Raw genomic sequence first — 17,363 nt, forward strand, 5'->3', positions numbered from 1 at the left:
GGATCCCCTAGTTCTTATTGGTAGTCTCTTTCAACCATTTCTTCCAGCCCCTCTCCAGTCCTTTGTGGCTTTACCCACCCACAGAACTGCTCTACCAGTGATCCAAAGCAGCCACACTAGGCTGGGACTCAGTTGAGCATTGTCCAACCCATGTCCAGAACTTCTCTTTACAGTGGATGGTGATTAACAAAGAAATCCCCAACTGGACAGTGTGTAGAGACTGAGAGACTTTGGGCTCTCAGTGCTTAAATGGGATGTCTTTATCACACCAATAGATATGCTAACACAGGAGGAGTAAATCTCATGGGGCCCAACTCTAGATAAAGAATTATATATAAATTATATATTTATATATTATATATAAAAGACTCTGTCTTTTGTTTGAATGTTTCAATATGTTTTTTTTGTTCCGTGGTTAATCTTCCTTCTCCAAGTTTGCTATTTAAAGCAGAAATTCAGATGACATTTCCAATGGTTTGTTAATTTGTTTTGTTTTGTTTTTGAGGTTTTGATTTGTACACAGGTATCTTCATTACCATCAGTTCTACACTGGGGGGAAAATCAATCTCCTTTGTGAGAATCACTTCACGTATTTATGGCAAAAATATTTCTGCAAATCTAGAATGATGCAAATGAGCATGAGAACTTGGTCGGCTCAACTATGGACAATAAACTCTGAACATCCCACAAGACTGAGCTGAATCCAGGCTCCCTTGGAATCTCAACAGACATAGGAACATAGGATTGCCCCTTGAATACTGTGACCATCTAGTTATGGACCTCAGGGATAGATCAGCCATGGCCTAGAGCCACTTCAAGTACAAAGAGGAATCAGACTATAGCAATGTAAATTTGAACACAGTAATTTTTCCTCTCTTTTCTGGGGTTTTTGTAAACTCAGAAGAGGTAACTTGGCCCCATGTCTACTGCAGACCCCACTGCATTCATCCCCTCCTTATCCTTTGGCTTCCTAGTTTTTGCCTAGTCAGTAGTTCATAACTTAGTGTTCTTTTTGCTTCAGAATTTTGAAAGAAAATCTTCATGCCATGAATCTTTTTCTTCTGCAAGGACACCTGTTTATTCCCTTGTTTAAATGTGAATGTCCCTTATGCTTTTGAAATAAATTTCTTTTTGTAATTAAAAAAATGAACTATAGACAACTAAGGAATGCTGAGAGATGGAGAAAGAGAAGGAAGAGCCCCGAGATGGTTATTCCAATACCAAGTGTGTGGGAGGGGCAATGGGTGAGCGCAGGAGGGGAGGAAAATTATTTCAGTTTCAAAAGTAAAAATAAATGGGCCACTAATCTGTATGAAAGCCTTAAGTGAACACCACAGTGAACAAAGCCAGTCTGAAACGGCCTCGTGCTGTGCGACTTCTGTGCAGCAGTTAGAACAGGCAAAACTAGGGAGCAAATAAAACGCTCAGTGGTTTCAATGGGGCAGTGCTAGAAGAAATGAGAAACGTGGTTAGGGGAATGGAGAACTACCTGGAAAGTTAGGAGGAACAGTCTAGGAACTTAAGGTATTTTGTCAGCAGAAAAATATTCTGCAGATGTCTACAACAGTCTATTCAACTCGCACACAGTGGCCATGGTCTTAACGTTAATGTCTTGTTTTATGACACATGGTTAATTTGAAAAGCCTATTGGCTTTGTTTCTTATTAATTGTACTTGCTATAGAATCTCAATGCTCTCTTTTTTAAAGTGACTCCGACAAACTACATAAAAAACAGCTGAATAGGGGTTAGGGATTTAGCTCTGTGGTAGAGCATTTGAGGGTCTGGGCTTGGTCCTCAGCTCCAGACAAGGCTTGTGGATCATATGTTGCTGCACTGTTTTGGGCAAACCTTATTCTGGATGCTTCTGCTGTCACTTTGCTAGCTTTTAGAAATGTCAGTCTTTTTCCACCTTCTCCCAAGACTGGATATTAACCAGTTGGCAAGTCTTCTTCCTTTGAAGCACACGTTTAGTGAGTTCACACATCCTGGGATGTCCTCTTGTTAAGGACTCCACACCCCTTCCATCAGGTGGTGGGGGAAGTTGTTAGGAGGAGTGCACTGCTAAAGCCTTTGAATAATGGTCAAGATTCTCTGGACATCTATCTTCTCAGCTCAGGTCTCACTGGGTCCCACAGCTGAGCTGTTCTTATTAAGGATGATGATTCACTGCCACGCTTATGATGGGAAGAGCCACCCTTCAGCTATCACAGGCTCCTGCCTGGAGCCTCCCTGACTACTCACATATGTACATGCTGGAGGCAAATGCACTTGAACTAAAAGCCTTAAACACTTGCTCTGTGTGGGGAGAAAAGCAGCTTGCTAGAAGGACGGAGATGGCTTGAAAGTTCTAGAGCAAGCTGCTTAATGTCCTTGATCTCCATTTCCTTTCCTACAAATGATACCCAGAATTCTCTACCCCAAGGTTGTCCTTGATTAGGTGTCTGGCATCCGAAAAGTTCCTACCTCACCTCTGACTTAGAGAGCACTACAGTCAGGCCCCAGGAAATGGCAACTTAGAATTTGTAGTCTTTTCCTAGGATTCTCAGCTGAAGCTAGGGAAACAGCCCTACAAAGGCACTGTCCTCATGCATGGACCAGGGCAGAGCTTGAAAGGTCTCTTTCAGAGGCCCACTGACAAAGCTTTGCTCCTCATATCCAGCCTTCTCTCCATTAAACATCACTTGTTGAGATGCTACTACATCTCAGACACCTTTTGAAAAATAAACAAGCAAAGGCGAGAATCCTGCCCCTAGTAGAGCTAAGTGCTGAGGGGCTGGGGAAGTAGTGAGAACAAAAAACAGTCCAGACATGGTCTAGAACGTAATTTCAGGTATCCAGTCCCGTGAAAGCAACTGGGCAGAAAATGCAACCAAAGCTTTAGGAAGTACGAGTACAGCGTTCAGAAGGGTGTCTACCACAGAAGCTGCTCTCCGGTGTGTGGACAGCCTGATATGTGCCAGGCACGGGGCTATTGCTGTCGAAGCTCATGCCTTTTGTGTGAGATGTCAGTTGTGTGCTTTCAGTAAGCAAGTCGTTACTCTCCGTTACAGCAAAGGAGAAAGGAGAGAAGAAGCTGTTCGGTTTCTCCTTTGTGCCCCTGATGCAAGAAGATGGAAGGACTCTCCCAGACGGCACCCACGAGCTCATCGTGCATAAGGTACCGGTGATTGATGTTTGGCGGTCACAAGCAGAGCTCGGTTACTCGCTGCATGTCTTCTAGCTTTAGAAAAGGGGAAAATGACTAAAGATGACACCCTTCCAAATCAGGCTGGAGAGCAGGCGTGCCGGTGTACCCCTTCAGCTCCAGCACTCAGAAGGCAGATCTCTGAATTCAAGGTCACATAGAGTTAAAAAAAAAAACTATAAACAAGGACACTGTCTTCCTTTAAGCATTATTTCTAAGTCCTCTGTCTTCTATGTCACATTTTACATAGGCACCCTCATATACATAGACACACACACATATACACACACACACACACACATATATTTACATATATTCTGATATCGGAGGTCCAGTATATTCCTTACAAGTTAGGTACATATATAAAGCAACTTCTGAAACACTGAGCTCCTCAACCCTAAAACATTTCATTTTAAACAGCTTATTTTTCATCTTAATTTAGTAATAAGTTTTTTGTATAAATTTAGGGGTTAATCTCAAAGTCCTCTCTGTCATTGTGATGGGATAAAATACACCTTAGAAATAGTTCTGTAAGTACCACAGTTGCATACCATTTTATAAATCTTTATGTATCCTCAATGGGAGGTTTATTAAGTTAAACATTACTCTTAAAATTTTTTTTATCTTGCCTGTGTTTGTTGTGACAACTTTTGCTTTTAAGTTGAAATTCTGAGGGGAAAATGGTGGAGCAAAGTAGGCTGGCGTAGGCATCAACATAAAAATTTAGAAAACAGGATCTTCACAGAACTTAGCTGGGAATACTCAGAGAATGAAAAACAGAATAAAATGTACTATTTAAGCATGTGTGCAGTTTTTTTTGAAAATAGTCCTTTTGCTGGTGAGGGTCTACCATCGCCTGGCTCCAGGCTTCCTTTCTGCCTACTGGAGAAAACAGAAGCCATTAGACAGCAGCTTCCTGTGCCCTCTCCCACATGGCCTGAACTCTTATCTGCACTCCTCTCTTTTTTCCTGCTTCCTGTCTTTTGCCCCCTGACCCAGGACTTCTTTCTGTTTTCTCTGTTCCTCCTGCATCTATGAGGATTACCAGGACTAGTGCCATCCATTCAGAATGTAAGCACTCTTCGGCATTTTTCTTTTTTCTTTGATAGGCACAGGTTCCCTCTTCTGTTCCCATCTCATATAGAACCTAGTGGATGCCCACTGTCAGCAGCACTGCTCAGTCTCGTCAGTGGTTCAGGATGCAGCCATTTACCATTAACGAGCTTCCACCACAGAGCTCCTGATTAGCTGCAGGGTACAGACCCTGAGTGGTGGGGGGGGGGGGGGGATGGGGATGAGGGCACCACACTAGTGAGCTCCACCCGAGCTTTCCCCTGTTACATTTGGAAAGGGTCTTGCTAAGTTGCCTTAGGTTGGCCTCTGAGTACAGTCTTCTTGCCTCAGCCTCTCAAGTAGCAAATTAGACAGTCTCGTTCAACTATACCTGGCTACTGAGGTCTTGCCTAAGATCTCTGGGCTTTTTCTATTTTCTATACTACGATACATATCCTTGTCATTTTTTTTTTAGCGGTCCTTTTAGATTAACAGAAGAGCTATAATACATGCTCTTCACCCAAGTCTCCTTACATTATAACCATTTACATTAACAATTGCACACTAACGGTAAACCTATCTAAGCAATAAAATATTGTTAGCATAAAGGGTTTTTTTTAGTTTCACAGTAAATTTTCCACTAATGCCATCTGGCTGTTCCTGGCTCCATTCCAGACCCCACGTGGTATTTAGTTGTCCACTGGTGACTCACTCACATGCTTCCCATCAGTGGCCTCGATCTCACTGGGGTTGTTCCCTCCCCTCTTGCCTGCTTGGTAACCACAACCCTCTTCTGGCTGTGACTGAGCTTAAATACTCCCCTTTCTATTAAGCCTTCCTTCCTTACCCCAAGAGAGCTGCTACTGAGTGGTCTTTAAGCTTTGACATCAGTCTAAAACACATGGCTGCAGTAGTCTGCTGTGTGAGGCCTCCAGAACAGATCCAGTGCCCCTTTCCTGGTTGTATTTTTAATTCTGAAATGAGGCATGGGCAAATATGACAAATTTAATAAGTATATCGTAATGATATCAGCAGTGACTGTTCCTGCTGATAATGTCCTCACAAGAAGATACTTTGTCATTAAAGATTATTTAAATCTGGTTTTCATTGGCTGCTATTATCGGATTTCGAGCTGACTCACTTTCTGTACTCTCGGTACAGTTCTTCACAGTGCTAAGCTGTTGACCTTTATTTGACCAGCAAGCTGGGAATTCACTGGCATGATAGTCTCTAAATAAATGATACATGTGGATCTCACAACCACAAATCTTACATACTTAGAGATGCTACCATTCTGTTAGACTGTCAGGATTGACCACTGTGGTTGTCAGTCACATGTCTTAGGCCATGGTGAGCAGGTAGCTCAGGACATAGAGCCCTGTTTACAACTGCTGTCCCAACTGATTTCCAATGACTGTGAGCAAGAGGTGTAGTCTCAGAGATAGAGGCTATCTGTGCTACTTCAAGTACACACAAAGAAGTCCATCTCTCTCATAAGATCTGACTTCAGACCCAAATGTGGTCAAAACACTAATTCTCATCTCTAATGTAATAACATTAATGCATTTTAAGATGACCTGTGTTGATTGCAGGCTATTAAAGCAAATTATCATTTACTGTGCTAGCAACATTCTTTTGTTCCTCCAATCCAGTAGCAGACTCAGGAATATAAAGGCTCAGTAGAGAGAATTCTTCCTGGCATTTTTGCATACTGTTCCTCTGACTATCGGGAGAGTGTCTAGCCCCTTGGACTAAAAATTCTTTCTGTTGTGTGCTACATTTGTATGTCTCACAACACATGGTCCCTAATGTGTTCTAGTTCATATATCCACACTGCCATGTTCCATTTCTATACTTCCTTTGATGAGTAAGACACTACTTCTGCCAAAGCCCAGAATATGTATCTGGGTGTTAACCAGAATGCAAAGAGTCCACACTTGACTACATCGCATAGTTTAGGGCACAACTAATCCTTCCCTTAGCTACCCACTGACTACAGTGCACTGCTCACATTTGTAGCCATAGAAACTCCAAGCTCTGACTTGGTGTACTTATTATTTCCAGGTCAGTAGGTCAGTAACCAGCAGTGCCAACCATACTTTATAGTCTCTCCTCTCAGCCTTTTCTGAAGTGGTGACTGGTACTTCCTGTTTGCTTTCGTCCTCTGTTCGTTCTCTGGTTACACAACTCTCTCTCTCTCTCTCTCTCTCTCTCTCTCTCTCTCTCTCTCTCTCTCTCTCTCTCTCTCTCTCTCTCTCTCTCTCTCAGTGGGGGCCTTTCTCATACCTGGCCGAGCAATGTCTGATATTTTATGTATTCTAGAAGAGAGCTTACCACTGACTATTCTCACTCTCTGATGAGTGAACTCTGAACTCTGCATTTGCTAGTAGCAGAATGTGTAGCCTTTTGGGCTAAAAATCCTTGCTGGTATATGCCCCTATCTTACAACCCACCTTCTAGAACAATGTTCCTAATTCCATCTTCCACCAAATTCCATTTCTGTCCTTGAGTCCCCACTATCAAATAAAAGTCTTTTGTTCTGCTACAGACTCATGTACCATGACCCCTTTGCTCTTGTACTTGTCCTGCCTAATGGCCAGGTTCCACAATTTCTTTTGATCCCTGAGTTTCAAGACATACACTAGCAACTTCACTGTAAGGCTCAGAGTCTTAAGTCTCATGAGATCATTTTAGTTACACACTTCTCTTGGAGCCCTGTGTCGTTTTGTCTGCCATGCATTAAGCTTTTGGAGAGAGTCATTTTTTTTTCCTTTCTTTCTAACTTGACAGTCTGCATTTACCAAGAATGCAATGTGAAGCTCACTTTTGTTTCCACAAAGTTTAAAACTGGGTTATAGGAATAGTGAAGAAAAGCAGTGTTCTGTAGTTATGAAAAGCTTTGTTACCATACTAATGCTGACACTAAGTAATTCTGCAACATTAGGCAAAGCACGTAAGTGTCTTGGCCACAATATTCCACATCATAGGAATGTTATGAAAGAAAGTTTATATATGAAATGTGAAGAAATGCTTGACCTAATAACTGTTGCCTAAATCACCTATATTGATTTTCAAATGTATAGTATCTTTATTATATGTTAATTATGCATGTGAAAGCCTTGAACAATAAAAGGTATATGGTAAGAATCTTTGTATTTTATTAAAGTACTACAAAGAGTTGCATGCTTTTATTTACTTAGGTGATGGGTACTATCTCTCTGTCTATTTTTCTTTCTCTCTTTCTCATATTCTTAAAAGATGATCTTAAAATTCTTTTTGTGCTCAAGTGTTGTTCCTGCTGATGGTTATGGTTTATACATGAGAATGACACAGTTTAGCTATGGGAAGCTATTGAGACACTGTGTCTCATACTTTGGATGCTGTTTTAGTGCCCTGGGCTGGTGAGCAGGTGAAGCCAAGCAGGATTGGTGAAACTAAGATGGCCATTATGGCCCACAAGTAGACTGTTCATGGCACCCTGCAGAGCCAGAGCACAACCATCTGTTCAGAACCATATGTTTGTGGTCAGCACTCTAATAATAGTGGAGCTAAACAGGAATCCCAAGATGCTGACAGAATAACCCAGGAACCAATTTTGAGAGAAGGGAGCTATGTTAAAAGATGGTTCTGTACTGCAAGAATTTCCTCAGGAAGAGGCCTGAGGATAGCTGAAGTTAGTATCACAGCTGGGTTTGGTGTTCATCACATAGAAAGTTACATAGATGTACAAAGGACATGTCAGGCTGAAGACAGCATGTTCCTAACTCTGTAGCTCAGACACACTTAAAGAATGAATTGAGTTTGAATTCATGACATGATATGTTCCATGTCCTGATGAGGAACAAGTGGGGAAGCAGATATGCAAGAGTCCAGAACATTCTCTTGCCTAAACAGTTTTCTAAGGAAAATGTTTGAATATTTACTTTATAATTTTCTTTAAACTATGCTTCTTTTCTGGAACCTTTGGTCTATGCAATATATCTTGAAAAAACAAAAGAAACCATTTGGAAATGTGGCAGAAGGGGAGAATGGTGAACTATTTATTACATTGATACCAGTACTTATGATTCCGAGGAAGAATGTCTTGTGATATTCTGACTGTTTCTCAACTCACTAGAGAGGTCTTTCCTGAGAACTTACTTTAAAATATGTTGGGTTTTTTGTTTTTGTTTTGTTTTGTTTTGTTTTGTTTTTGTATCTCACAAACTGGTCTCAAGTATGAGAGGGATTTTGCAGTTTAACTAGTGTCTGTTACCAAGACACTGGCATTAGAAATAGTCGAACAAATCAAGAGTATAGTTCATATGAGTATCAATTTAAAATAATTTAAGTGTGTGTGTGTGTGTGTGTGTGTGTGTATGTGTGTGTGTGTGCTGGCACTTTCAGCAGCAAGAAGAGGGTATCAGATCCTCTGGAACTGGAGCTACAGGCAATTATGAGACACCTGATATGGGTACTGGGAACATAACTTGGGTTCTCTGGAATAGCAGGATGTGGCCATAAGCATGAGCCCATCTTTGCAGCACCTAACTTCTTAGGATGTTTGCATGTGAGGATGCACATGTGTCACCTGGGTGTCAGAAAACAACCTTGTATCAGTGCCCACCTTCTGCCTTGCTGATGGCTGGGTCTTTTTTGTTACTGTCACTACATTGTGTAGTCCAGGCTACCTTGTTTGTGAGCTTCTAGGGAATTCTCCTGTTTCTGCCCTTAGCTCACTATAGGAGTGATGCATTACAAGCACACAGCAACCTTTCAGCTTTCATATTGGTTTTGGAGGATCTGAGTTCATATCTTCAGGCTTGTACAGCAAGTGCTTTTACACACTGAGCTTCCCAATTCTTTACCCCAAATAAGCTAAGTTGTGCCCTTTCTGTATATTTTAAAGTATTTTCGCAATATTTTAAGATCACCATTGTCTCTACAAAAGTAATATGCAAATCAAATAAAACAAAAATATCATAATGCTATGTCACCATCTGCTAAACTCTTAGCATGTATTCATTTAAATGTTTTGCTATGTGAATTTGTTAGACAAATTGTAATATGTGACATATAGTTATTTTATGCCTACTTTTGTAGTTAAATTTTTTCCATTTTATAGATTATTTGTTATTATTTATTATTTGACAATCTCATACATCTATGGAATAGATTTGGATTTTGTTCACTGCCTGTTCCTTCTCTTTTTTCTTCCCACTTCCTCTGGAAACGTTCTTCTTTCTACGTTAACGTTTTGTCTAGAAATTAAGTAGCATATCAATTCTTGAACAATATTTGGACTGGTCAGTCTGCTCCAAATTCAAGATGACTTCAGGCTTTCCAGCCCCTGAGTGTTGTATTTGACTGAAACACTCCATTGTTAGACAACACTGACAAGAAGACATGGAGCCACACATCCTTTGGAAGGCACCAGATAGTAGAGTGGTCTCATCTCTTCTCTTCCACACTGTTTAGCTTATTATCCAATGCATGTGTTTCTTAAATGCAGATGTGGGGAACCATTGGTAATAAGGTGTTGTAGTTAGGATGTGTGTCTTTGAGCTCACTGCATTGCCGTGATGACAAACTCATCCTCACCATGAGCTTTCATGTTTGACCCTTTGCCACCCGAAAGTGATCTTCCTGGGTCTGCATTGTTTCATTGGTTTTATTTATTATTGTTGTTGTTATTGTTGTTGTTTTCTTTGTTTCTGTTTTATTGATTTCAGCTCTGAGTTTGCTTATTTCTTGCCATCTCTCCTCTTGGGTGTGATTTCTTTTTGTTCTAGAGTTTTCAGGTGTGCTGTTAAGTTGCTAATACAATATTTGGGCTTAGAGGCAGGGAGAGGTTTGGAGACAGGGTTTCACCATGTAGCCTGTCCTGTCCTTGAGCCCAGTCTGTAGGTAGGTAGGCCGGGATGGTCTTAAGTTACAGAGATCAACTTGACTCTGCATTCCAAGTGCTGGGAGTGAAGATATACACTATCACTGCCCAGCAATCTCTATAGTCACGTTGCCTTTTAAAACTCTTTTTATTGTGTCCCTATAAGTTTGGATGTGATATATATTCATTTTCATTCATATGCACTGACTCATTTCAGTTTTTGCTTTTACCTGTTAAGACTTACTTGGTATCTAACTATGTGATCAATTTTGGAGAAAGTTCCAAAAGGAAAGTATATTTTTTTGTGTTTGGGTGAAATATTCTATAAATGTCTGTCAGCCTTATTTGTTTTACAGTGTACACTAGCTCTGTCATTTCTCTATTTAGTTTAATCTAGACAACCTTTCATTGATGACCAAGGGGTATTGACATCTCCCACTATCAGTATGTGTGGGTCAATGTGTGTTTTAAGTTGTAGTTGTGTCTCGTTTACATACTTGGGCATCTTTGTATTTGAAACATAGATGTTAAGAATTGAAATGTCATCTCAGTGGATTTTCCCTTTGAATATATGATGTCTTTCCACATCTTTATTGCTGGTTTGAAGCATATTTTGTTAGATGTTAAAATGGCTACAGCAGTTTGTTTCTTGGGTTAATTTGCTTGGAACAATCCTAATGGAATGTCTGTTTTTTGATGTTAAGATGTGTTTCTTGAATGTGGCAAAAGGATGAATCCTGTTCCTGCATCCATTTCAGTTAGTCTTTTCTTTTTCTTGAGAAATTTAGACTATCGATATTGAGAGATATCAATGACCAGTGATTGATTGATTGATTCCTTTTATATTGTTGGTGGTGATGGTGTATATATGTGTGTGTGCTGTATATCCATCCCCTCTTTTTATTTTACTGGTCTGGGATTATTTAATACTTCCCTGTGTTTTAAAAGGAGGTTATAGTTAACCTTCTAAGGTTAGTTTTTTTTTCCCTCTAGCCTCTTCTATATGGCTAGACTTGTAGATTAATATTGCATAAATTTTGTTTTATCATGGATTATCTAATTTTCTTCATCTATGTAATTGAAAATTTTGCTGGGAATAGTAGTCCAGGCTGGTTCTTTTATGTTACTTTGTCTTTTTCTGTTGCAGCTTTAAATAGTCTTTCTTTGTTCTGTACATTTACTGTTTTGATTATTATGTGCCAAGGAGACTTTTTTTTCTGCTTCGATCTATTTGGTATTCTGTATGCTTCTTGTACCTTTATAGGTATCTTTTTCTTTTTTGGTTAGAAAAATATTCTTTCACAGTGTCCCAGATTTTCTGCCTATTTTGTGTGAGGAAATTGTTAGAGTTAACATTTTCTTTAACCAATGTATCTATTTCTTCTATTATATCTTTTTTTTAACGACTTTATTTTGCAAAACAAAGATAAATGTACAGATTTTAAACATTTTTTGCTTAAAATTATACATTTTTGTCAGTACTGTTTTTTCAGACATTGAAATAAATTTTACATAAAACCATGTGAATATATTTTTTAGTCAGTACTTGATTTTTTTCAAGGGCTTGACAGTATGCTAGTTACAATAAGCATAAAGTACATGTAAAACAAAACGCAACATGGAAATAGTCAAAGTCTTCTTGTTTTGTGAATATATGTATATTTTTTGTTTTCTTTATTTCTTGGACTTTATACAGTCTGTGAGTTGTTTCTGGGGGAGTGCAAGCCTCTGGGGTTAGCATCCCACTATCAGTGACTGCATATTATGTCTGTTCTTTTGTGACTGGGTTATCTCACTCAGGATGATCTTCTCTAGATGCAGCCATTTTCTTAAGAATTTGGTTAAGTCATTGTTTCTGGTGGCTGAGTAGTATTCCATTGTGTAAATATACCACAATTTTTGTATCAATTCGTCTTCTGAAGGACATCTGGGATCCTTCCAGCTTCTGGCTATTATAAATAGAGCTGCTATGAACATTGTGGTGCATATATCTTTGTTGTGTATTAAAGTGTCTCTGGGGTATATGCCCAGAAGTGGAATAGCTGGGTCTTCAGGTAGTACTATATCCAATTTTCTGAGGTATCGCCAGACAGATTTCCAGAGTGGTTGTATTAGCTTGCAACCCCTCTTCTATTATATCTTTACCCATGATTCTGTCTTCAATCTCTATATTCTATGGAAGCTCTCCTCTGTAGTTCCTGTTCTAATTCCCCAAAAATTTAAGTATCTCTACTATCTTTATGCAGACTGTCTTTAGGTCTTTTTCTTGGCCTTTGGTTATAGTGGAATGGTCACTGCTTGCTGTGCTAGGGTTTCTGGGCTTCAGTGGAGACATGCTGTCCTGGCTAATGTTGATTGTGTTTTTATGTTGACATCTAGGCATCTGAGATTGGAGTGATTATATAAGCCTGAATAATGGTATATGGTTTTGTCTCTATTGGGTGAGTGCTTTGTTGCTTGGTTTCTGTTTCCTTCCTGAACTTTAGCAGAGTGTGGTGGCTGTGTGCTGCCTGGTAGGAAACTTTTTGAGGACCCATTTTCTTGGTGCGGTCAACTGGTGTGGTTTCAGGGTGTACCCACTGCTGCTGAAGGCTGGGATAATGAGAAGGAAGGTTTGGGGAGAAGATCTTTGTCATCTTTTGAAAATGGAATCACAGAGAAAAGAGAAACTGATGCAGGTTTTTTACTACAGAGCTAGGGGTGAAACTTGGGGAATTGGATCTGGAGGAAGAGAAGTGAAGGAATGGATCCATAGTCACCCTGCTTGTTGTGACCCTTGTGTTAGCAGGGTGTCTTCTGAGGTTAGGGGCTAAAAGTATCTAGCCAGAGGAGGGAGGTGAAAAGGGGAAAATCTATGCGATCCAGAAGAGGTGGGAACAGGCGTCAGGGAAGACTGCCACAGCTGCTACAGAGCTGTGGATAATACTCTCGAGGAACAGAAAAGAAAAGACCTACAGATAGCCTACCTAAGGCATGGCCTGTAGGTTACCAGGGGTGCCTGCTAGAGTTGGGTGCTAGGACAAAGCAACAAGTGGGAGCAGGGAAGTGAAAAGAGGAACATCTGCGGGATCTACAGGAGATAGATACAGAGCAGCAGGGAAGACTGCCACAGGTATTCTGGGGATGAGACTGGAGGATTGGATCTGGAGGAACAGAGCTAACATTTCTTTGAAATGGAGTTTTGCATCACACCATGGGATAGTTAAATTACCTAAAATACTATTTCTTTAATTCATGGTTTTCAAAGTGATAATAGTTCAACAACTCTCAAATGTCGTGTTTGAGAACTGTAAGCATCTTTTGAAAACACTCTTCTGATCATCATCAAATGTGACTTCTTTGGCACTTGCAGTGTTCCACACACCATGACAAAGCCTTTATGTAGCCTCAGCCTCCTAACAAGACAATGAAGTTTTAAGGGAAGATAACAGAAATCCTGGGTGGTTCAATATCTTGACATGATCATTCACACTGGGAGTGACAGAGCTCAACTCAGTTAATCAGAGTCCACATTTCATATTTAATTCTTTTTTATATATTTGGTAGATTTTCCTTAAAAACCAAATTTTTAAAATGCTGTTCAGAATGTTTTCAGTTCATGAATGCTAGAAGAAAAATTAGGCTTAATAATTCTTCTGAGGTCTCACTCTCATTCTTAATATTTTTTTTTCACAGTGTGAAGAAAACACAAACCTTCAGGATACTACCCGCTACCTCAAGCTCCCATTTTCCAAGGTCATCTTCCTTGGGAACAATAATCAAACCATGAAGGCCACAAAGGAGTCCTTTTGGATAACATCATTTCTCTGTTCCACAAAACTCACTCAAAATGGTAATGTACATACAATACAAGCCGTCAACCTAAGGGCACATGGGAATTATATTTTGGTTAGCATATTTAGCAAGGATTAAAGTATTTAAGAGTCTTGCACTAGAAAAGATCTGAATCCTTTTCTTTAGGATTTCTAATCAAAAGAACACAGTAGTGATGCCATTTTAGCAATTTAATGACTTAAGAATTAACCCAGTGTTAAAAGCCGAAGTCGACTAACTCTTCAGTGACACCATTAAAAACCAGCTTCACTTAAACTCAAGAAAAGATGAAAAGTCCCATCACCTGAAATCCCCTATTTCATAGTACCATAAACAGTGCTAATTGCAGGCTTTAGGATAAAGATTGCTCTTTTGTTTGTTTATTAGAGCGATATTGCTTTTCTGCCTAGCACTACCTCTTAGGTCACTAATTGTTCAGCGAGTTGTGATTAGTAAAGCAAATGCATCTCCTTCACACATTGGTGTAAAAACTGCATCTGTAATAAGAAGTAAATTAAACATTTTCTAATTTCTCATGGTTGCTGTATACATCTTCTGGCTAGCACCCTGAATACTGCCGTATTAATAAATTAGATCCAATAGGTTGAGAGGGATCACTTTATTACAAGGTGTTGTATTTCATGCAGCTCCTACACCTAAGCCTTTTTGTCTGTATTGGTATTATAGAACAGTTTCTGTAGAGAGGTAATTGTATCAGAATAGAGTGTCAAAGGCAGCAAACCATAGTGCTATGGAATCGGCTCTCTTTTAATTTCCTCTCAGTGACAAGTCTACTTTATTTACATAAAACACAAGGTTGCGTTAAGCTTTCCTAGGCTTTATTAGTATCCAGTGTTTAATGGTTTAACTTGAATCCGAACTCCACTGACATAACTCGGTAACTATAAATAAAGCATATACCGAACCTCGGGTGTTTTCTGTGGAAGTTATGAAAATAATGAAGTCAGTTGGCTCCTTGGACAAAATTTATATTTATCCTACATAAGGTATTTTAGTGTCTTTGTCGCTCTTACTGTTAATTAAATGGCCTAACTGGAATGGTTCAGGATTAGATTTATTGTTGTAACAACCACCACAACTTTCTGGCTTAAAGTGACAGAAATGTATTACTCTATGGATCTGCAGTCAGAGATGTGAAATCCACTTCATGTTAGTGATGCTAATACTCTTCTCTTCTGGAGGTTGTGGAGAAAGTCTTGTCCTTGTCTTTCCCAATTTCTAGAAGCCATCATGCTTGGATCATGGTCTCTACCTTCTTTAGAAGCTAGTAGTGCAACATCTTCAAATTTCTCTAACTCTGATCCTCTACAATATCTTAAGGTTTTCTTCTTGGAAAGTTTTCATAGAAAACCCAATTTAATCCCCTTATTATCAGAAATTTTAACATATTACAAATTTTCTTTGTCAATTTAAGGTAGACGTACTGTTTCTAGGAACTAAGGGTTGCACATAGCTGAGGGGTATTACCCTGCCTACCACACAGGTAATCTAAATGACAAAACTGCCTATATTTTTTTTTTACAGTTCTGAGGCTTATGCTATTATAATTGTAAACACAAGATAGGAGAATCCAAGTTCTAAAGACTCAAAGCTGCTTCACTATAAAACCAAGAGAAAAATTTCATGTAAATAGCAAATATTAATTGCTCATGGACTTCTTATATTGAATTGCCAATTATCTGAAAATAAAAATCAATTATTTTGTGGGGCTCCTGACTCACTGAGGATACTGATACCTGCTTCATAACTATATTGACTTTGATTAACCTTGTCAATGTAAGTCAACTCAGAATGAGCCAAGTTTGTTTTTTTTTTTTTTTTTTTAAAGTGTGTTTCAAGAGATAGCAAGATTAGAGTGGGGAGTCAGTCTCTCTTTCTGAAATTTACATACTAGGTTTACATCTCCATCTAAAAAGCAAATTGAAAGTAAATTACAGCTCCAAATCAGAATTAAATTGTATGCATTCATTTTACTTGACTTGGAAAATACACAGATTACATTTCCACTACCGTTGGACAGTTAGCAAATGGTTTCAAGGAGCACTCAGGATTTCTGCTATGTCTACCTCTTCTTGCTCTGTGGAATCCAACATTCATGGCTAGTTTCCAAACCCAGCCAGATCACTCGGCAGGCATTTCTGATGGTCAGATCAAGTAGATTCTTTAAACTTCTCTTTGAGAATGGAAGGCTAAGTCTGGTGGTACATGCCTGAAATGTTAGCACTTAGGAAGCTCAAGCAGAAGGATCAAGACTTCAAGGTTATCCTTCCTACATAGTGAGCAGCCAGCCTAGGCTACATGAGACCCTGTTTCAAATACAACACACACACACAAATTAGTAAGGCGTAAATTAATCCTTGTTTATATTTGATATGTCAGATGCAAAGAGTATACCAATAAATGTTACTTGATAGGATATAGAGAATTAATAATTTCAATAGTCAAACATTGGTTCTAATTTCCATTCAACCTACCTTCAAATGTCTGGAGCAGACTGTCAGGAGATGACAATTTTGCCTTAACTCTTAATGTAGTATGTACTTAATTAATTACAGCTGCTAAAGTTAGTGCCTGGGCCCTGATAGCCCTAACCATTTAGACTTGACCCTGTTCTTCATAGTCCAGTCAAATTAATAGTGAAGGGGAGGCATTTAATGCAGCCACTTTGGCAATAGGAATGAATAAATGTTCTAGTGAGCTCCAAGTCTGTCTTTAGGGTCCTGCTTTGAGGTTTAGGTTTAGGTTTAGAGCATAGGGCATACTTAGTAATTCGATAAAAGCATGGTCCTTTCCATAATCATTGCCTCTGCTTTAGTCTCTCTTGCAAGGTGGTGTGACAACTTGTCAGAATTATGTAAAATCTCTTTCTGAGGCACAAGATTCTCCTCTGGGTGGCACCAGGCTGCAAGACTTTTCTTTATCCCGTGATAAGACTTCAAGGGAAATTCCTATTTCTTTAGGGCCATTGTTCCAATAGTCTGATATCTAAAGAGAGGACGACAACTAGTCTGTCCTTTAAATCACTGAAGTATAAACTGGCCTGACTGAGACTGATCAGCCTGCTTTCAGGAATGGTGGGGATGCCTATACCCTCTTCCCCACTGTAATCCCAGGAATGCTCTTTCCTCTCCACGCTCTCCACACTGCTCAGTGCTCTGATGCCCTACGGTTGCTTCTACTTTAAAACTGACAGGTTCCTCTGCCTTATGCCTACCTTGGCACTTCTTACTGTCCTTATTGACCTCAGATGCTATCATCCCCTGATCCTTTGGAGACTAAGGAAGCTTTGGCCATAATATCTCCTCCCTGAGGCTATCTAAATTCTGCTGAAGAAAGAGGGGGGGCAAAATTTGTTTCTTCTAGTTCTTGAAAGGCCTGCTGAACTCTGAACCCAGCTGTCAGTTTCAGAAAGGAACTGGAAGAGG

General features: G+C 39.5%; 1 protein-coding gene across 3 annotated transcripts in view; it reads left to right on the top strand.

Annotated features, from left to right (window-relative positions):
* The window catches only part of DOCK4 (dedicator of cytokinesis 4), a 383,278-nt gene that overhangs the window by 250,709 nt on the left and 115,206 nt on the right, over window positions 1-17,363 (top strand). For all 3 annotated transcript variants that reach the window (XM_080927592.1, XM_080927594.1, XM_080927593.1), the window contains exons 16-17: window positions 3,052-3,158; window positions 13,780-13,936. In XM_080927592.1, coding sequence (XP_080783718.1) covers window positions 3,052-3,158; window positions 13,780-13,936 — 264 coding nt within the window. The remainder of the gene's footprint in view (window positions 1-3,051; window positions 3,159-13,779; window positions 13,937-17,363) is intronic.

The sequence above is a fragment of the Micromys minutus genome, assembly GCF_963924665.1.
Source record: "Micromys minutus genome assembly, chromosome: 1".
NCBI classification, from domain to species: Eukaryota; Metazoa; Chordata; class Mammalia; order Rodentia; family Muridae; genus Micromys; species Micromys minutus.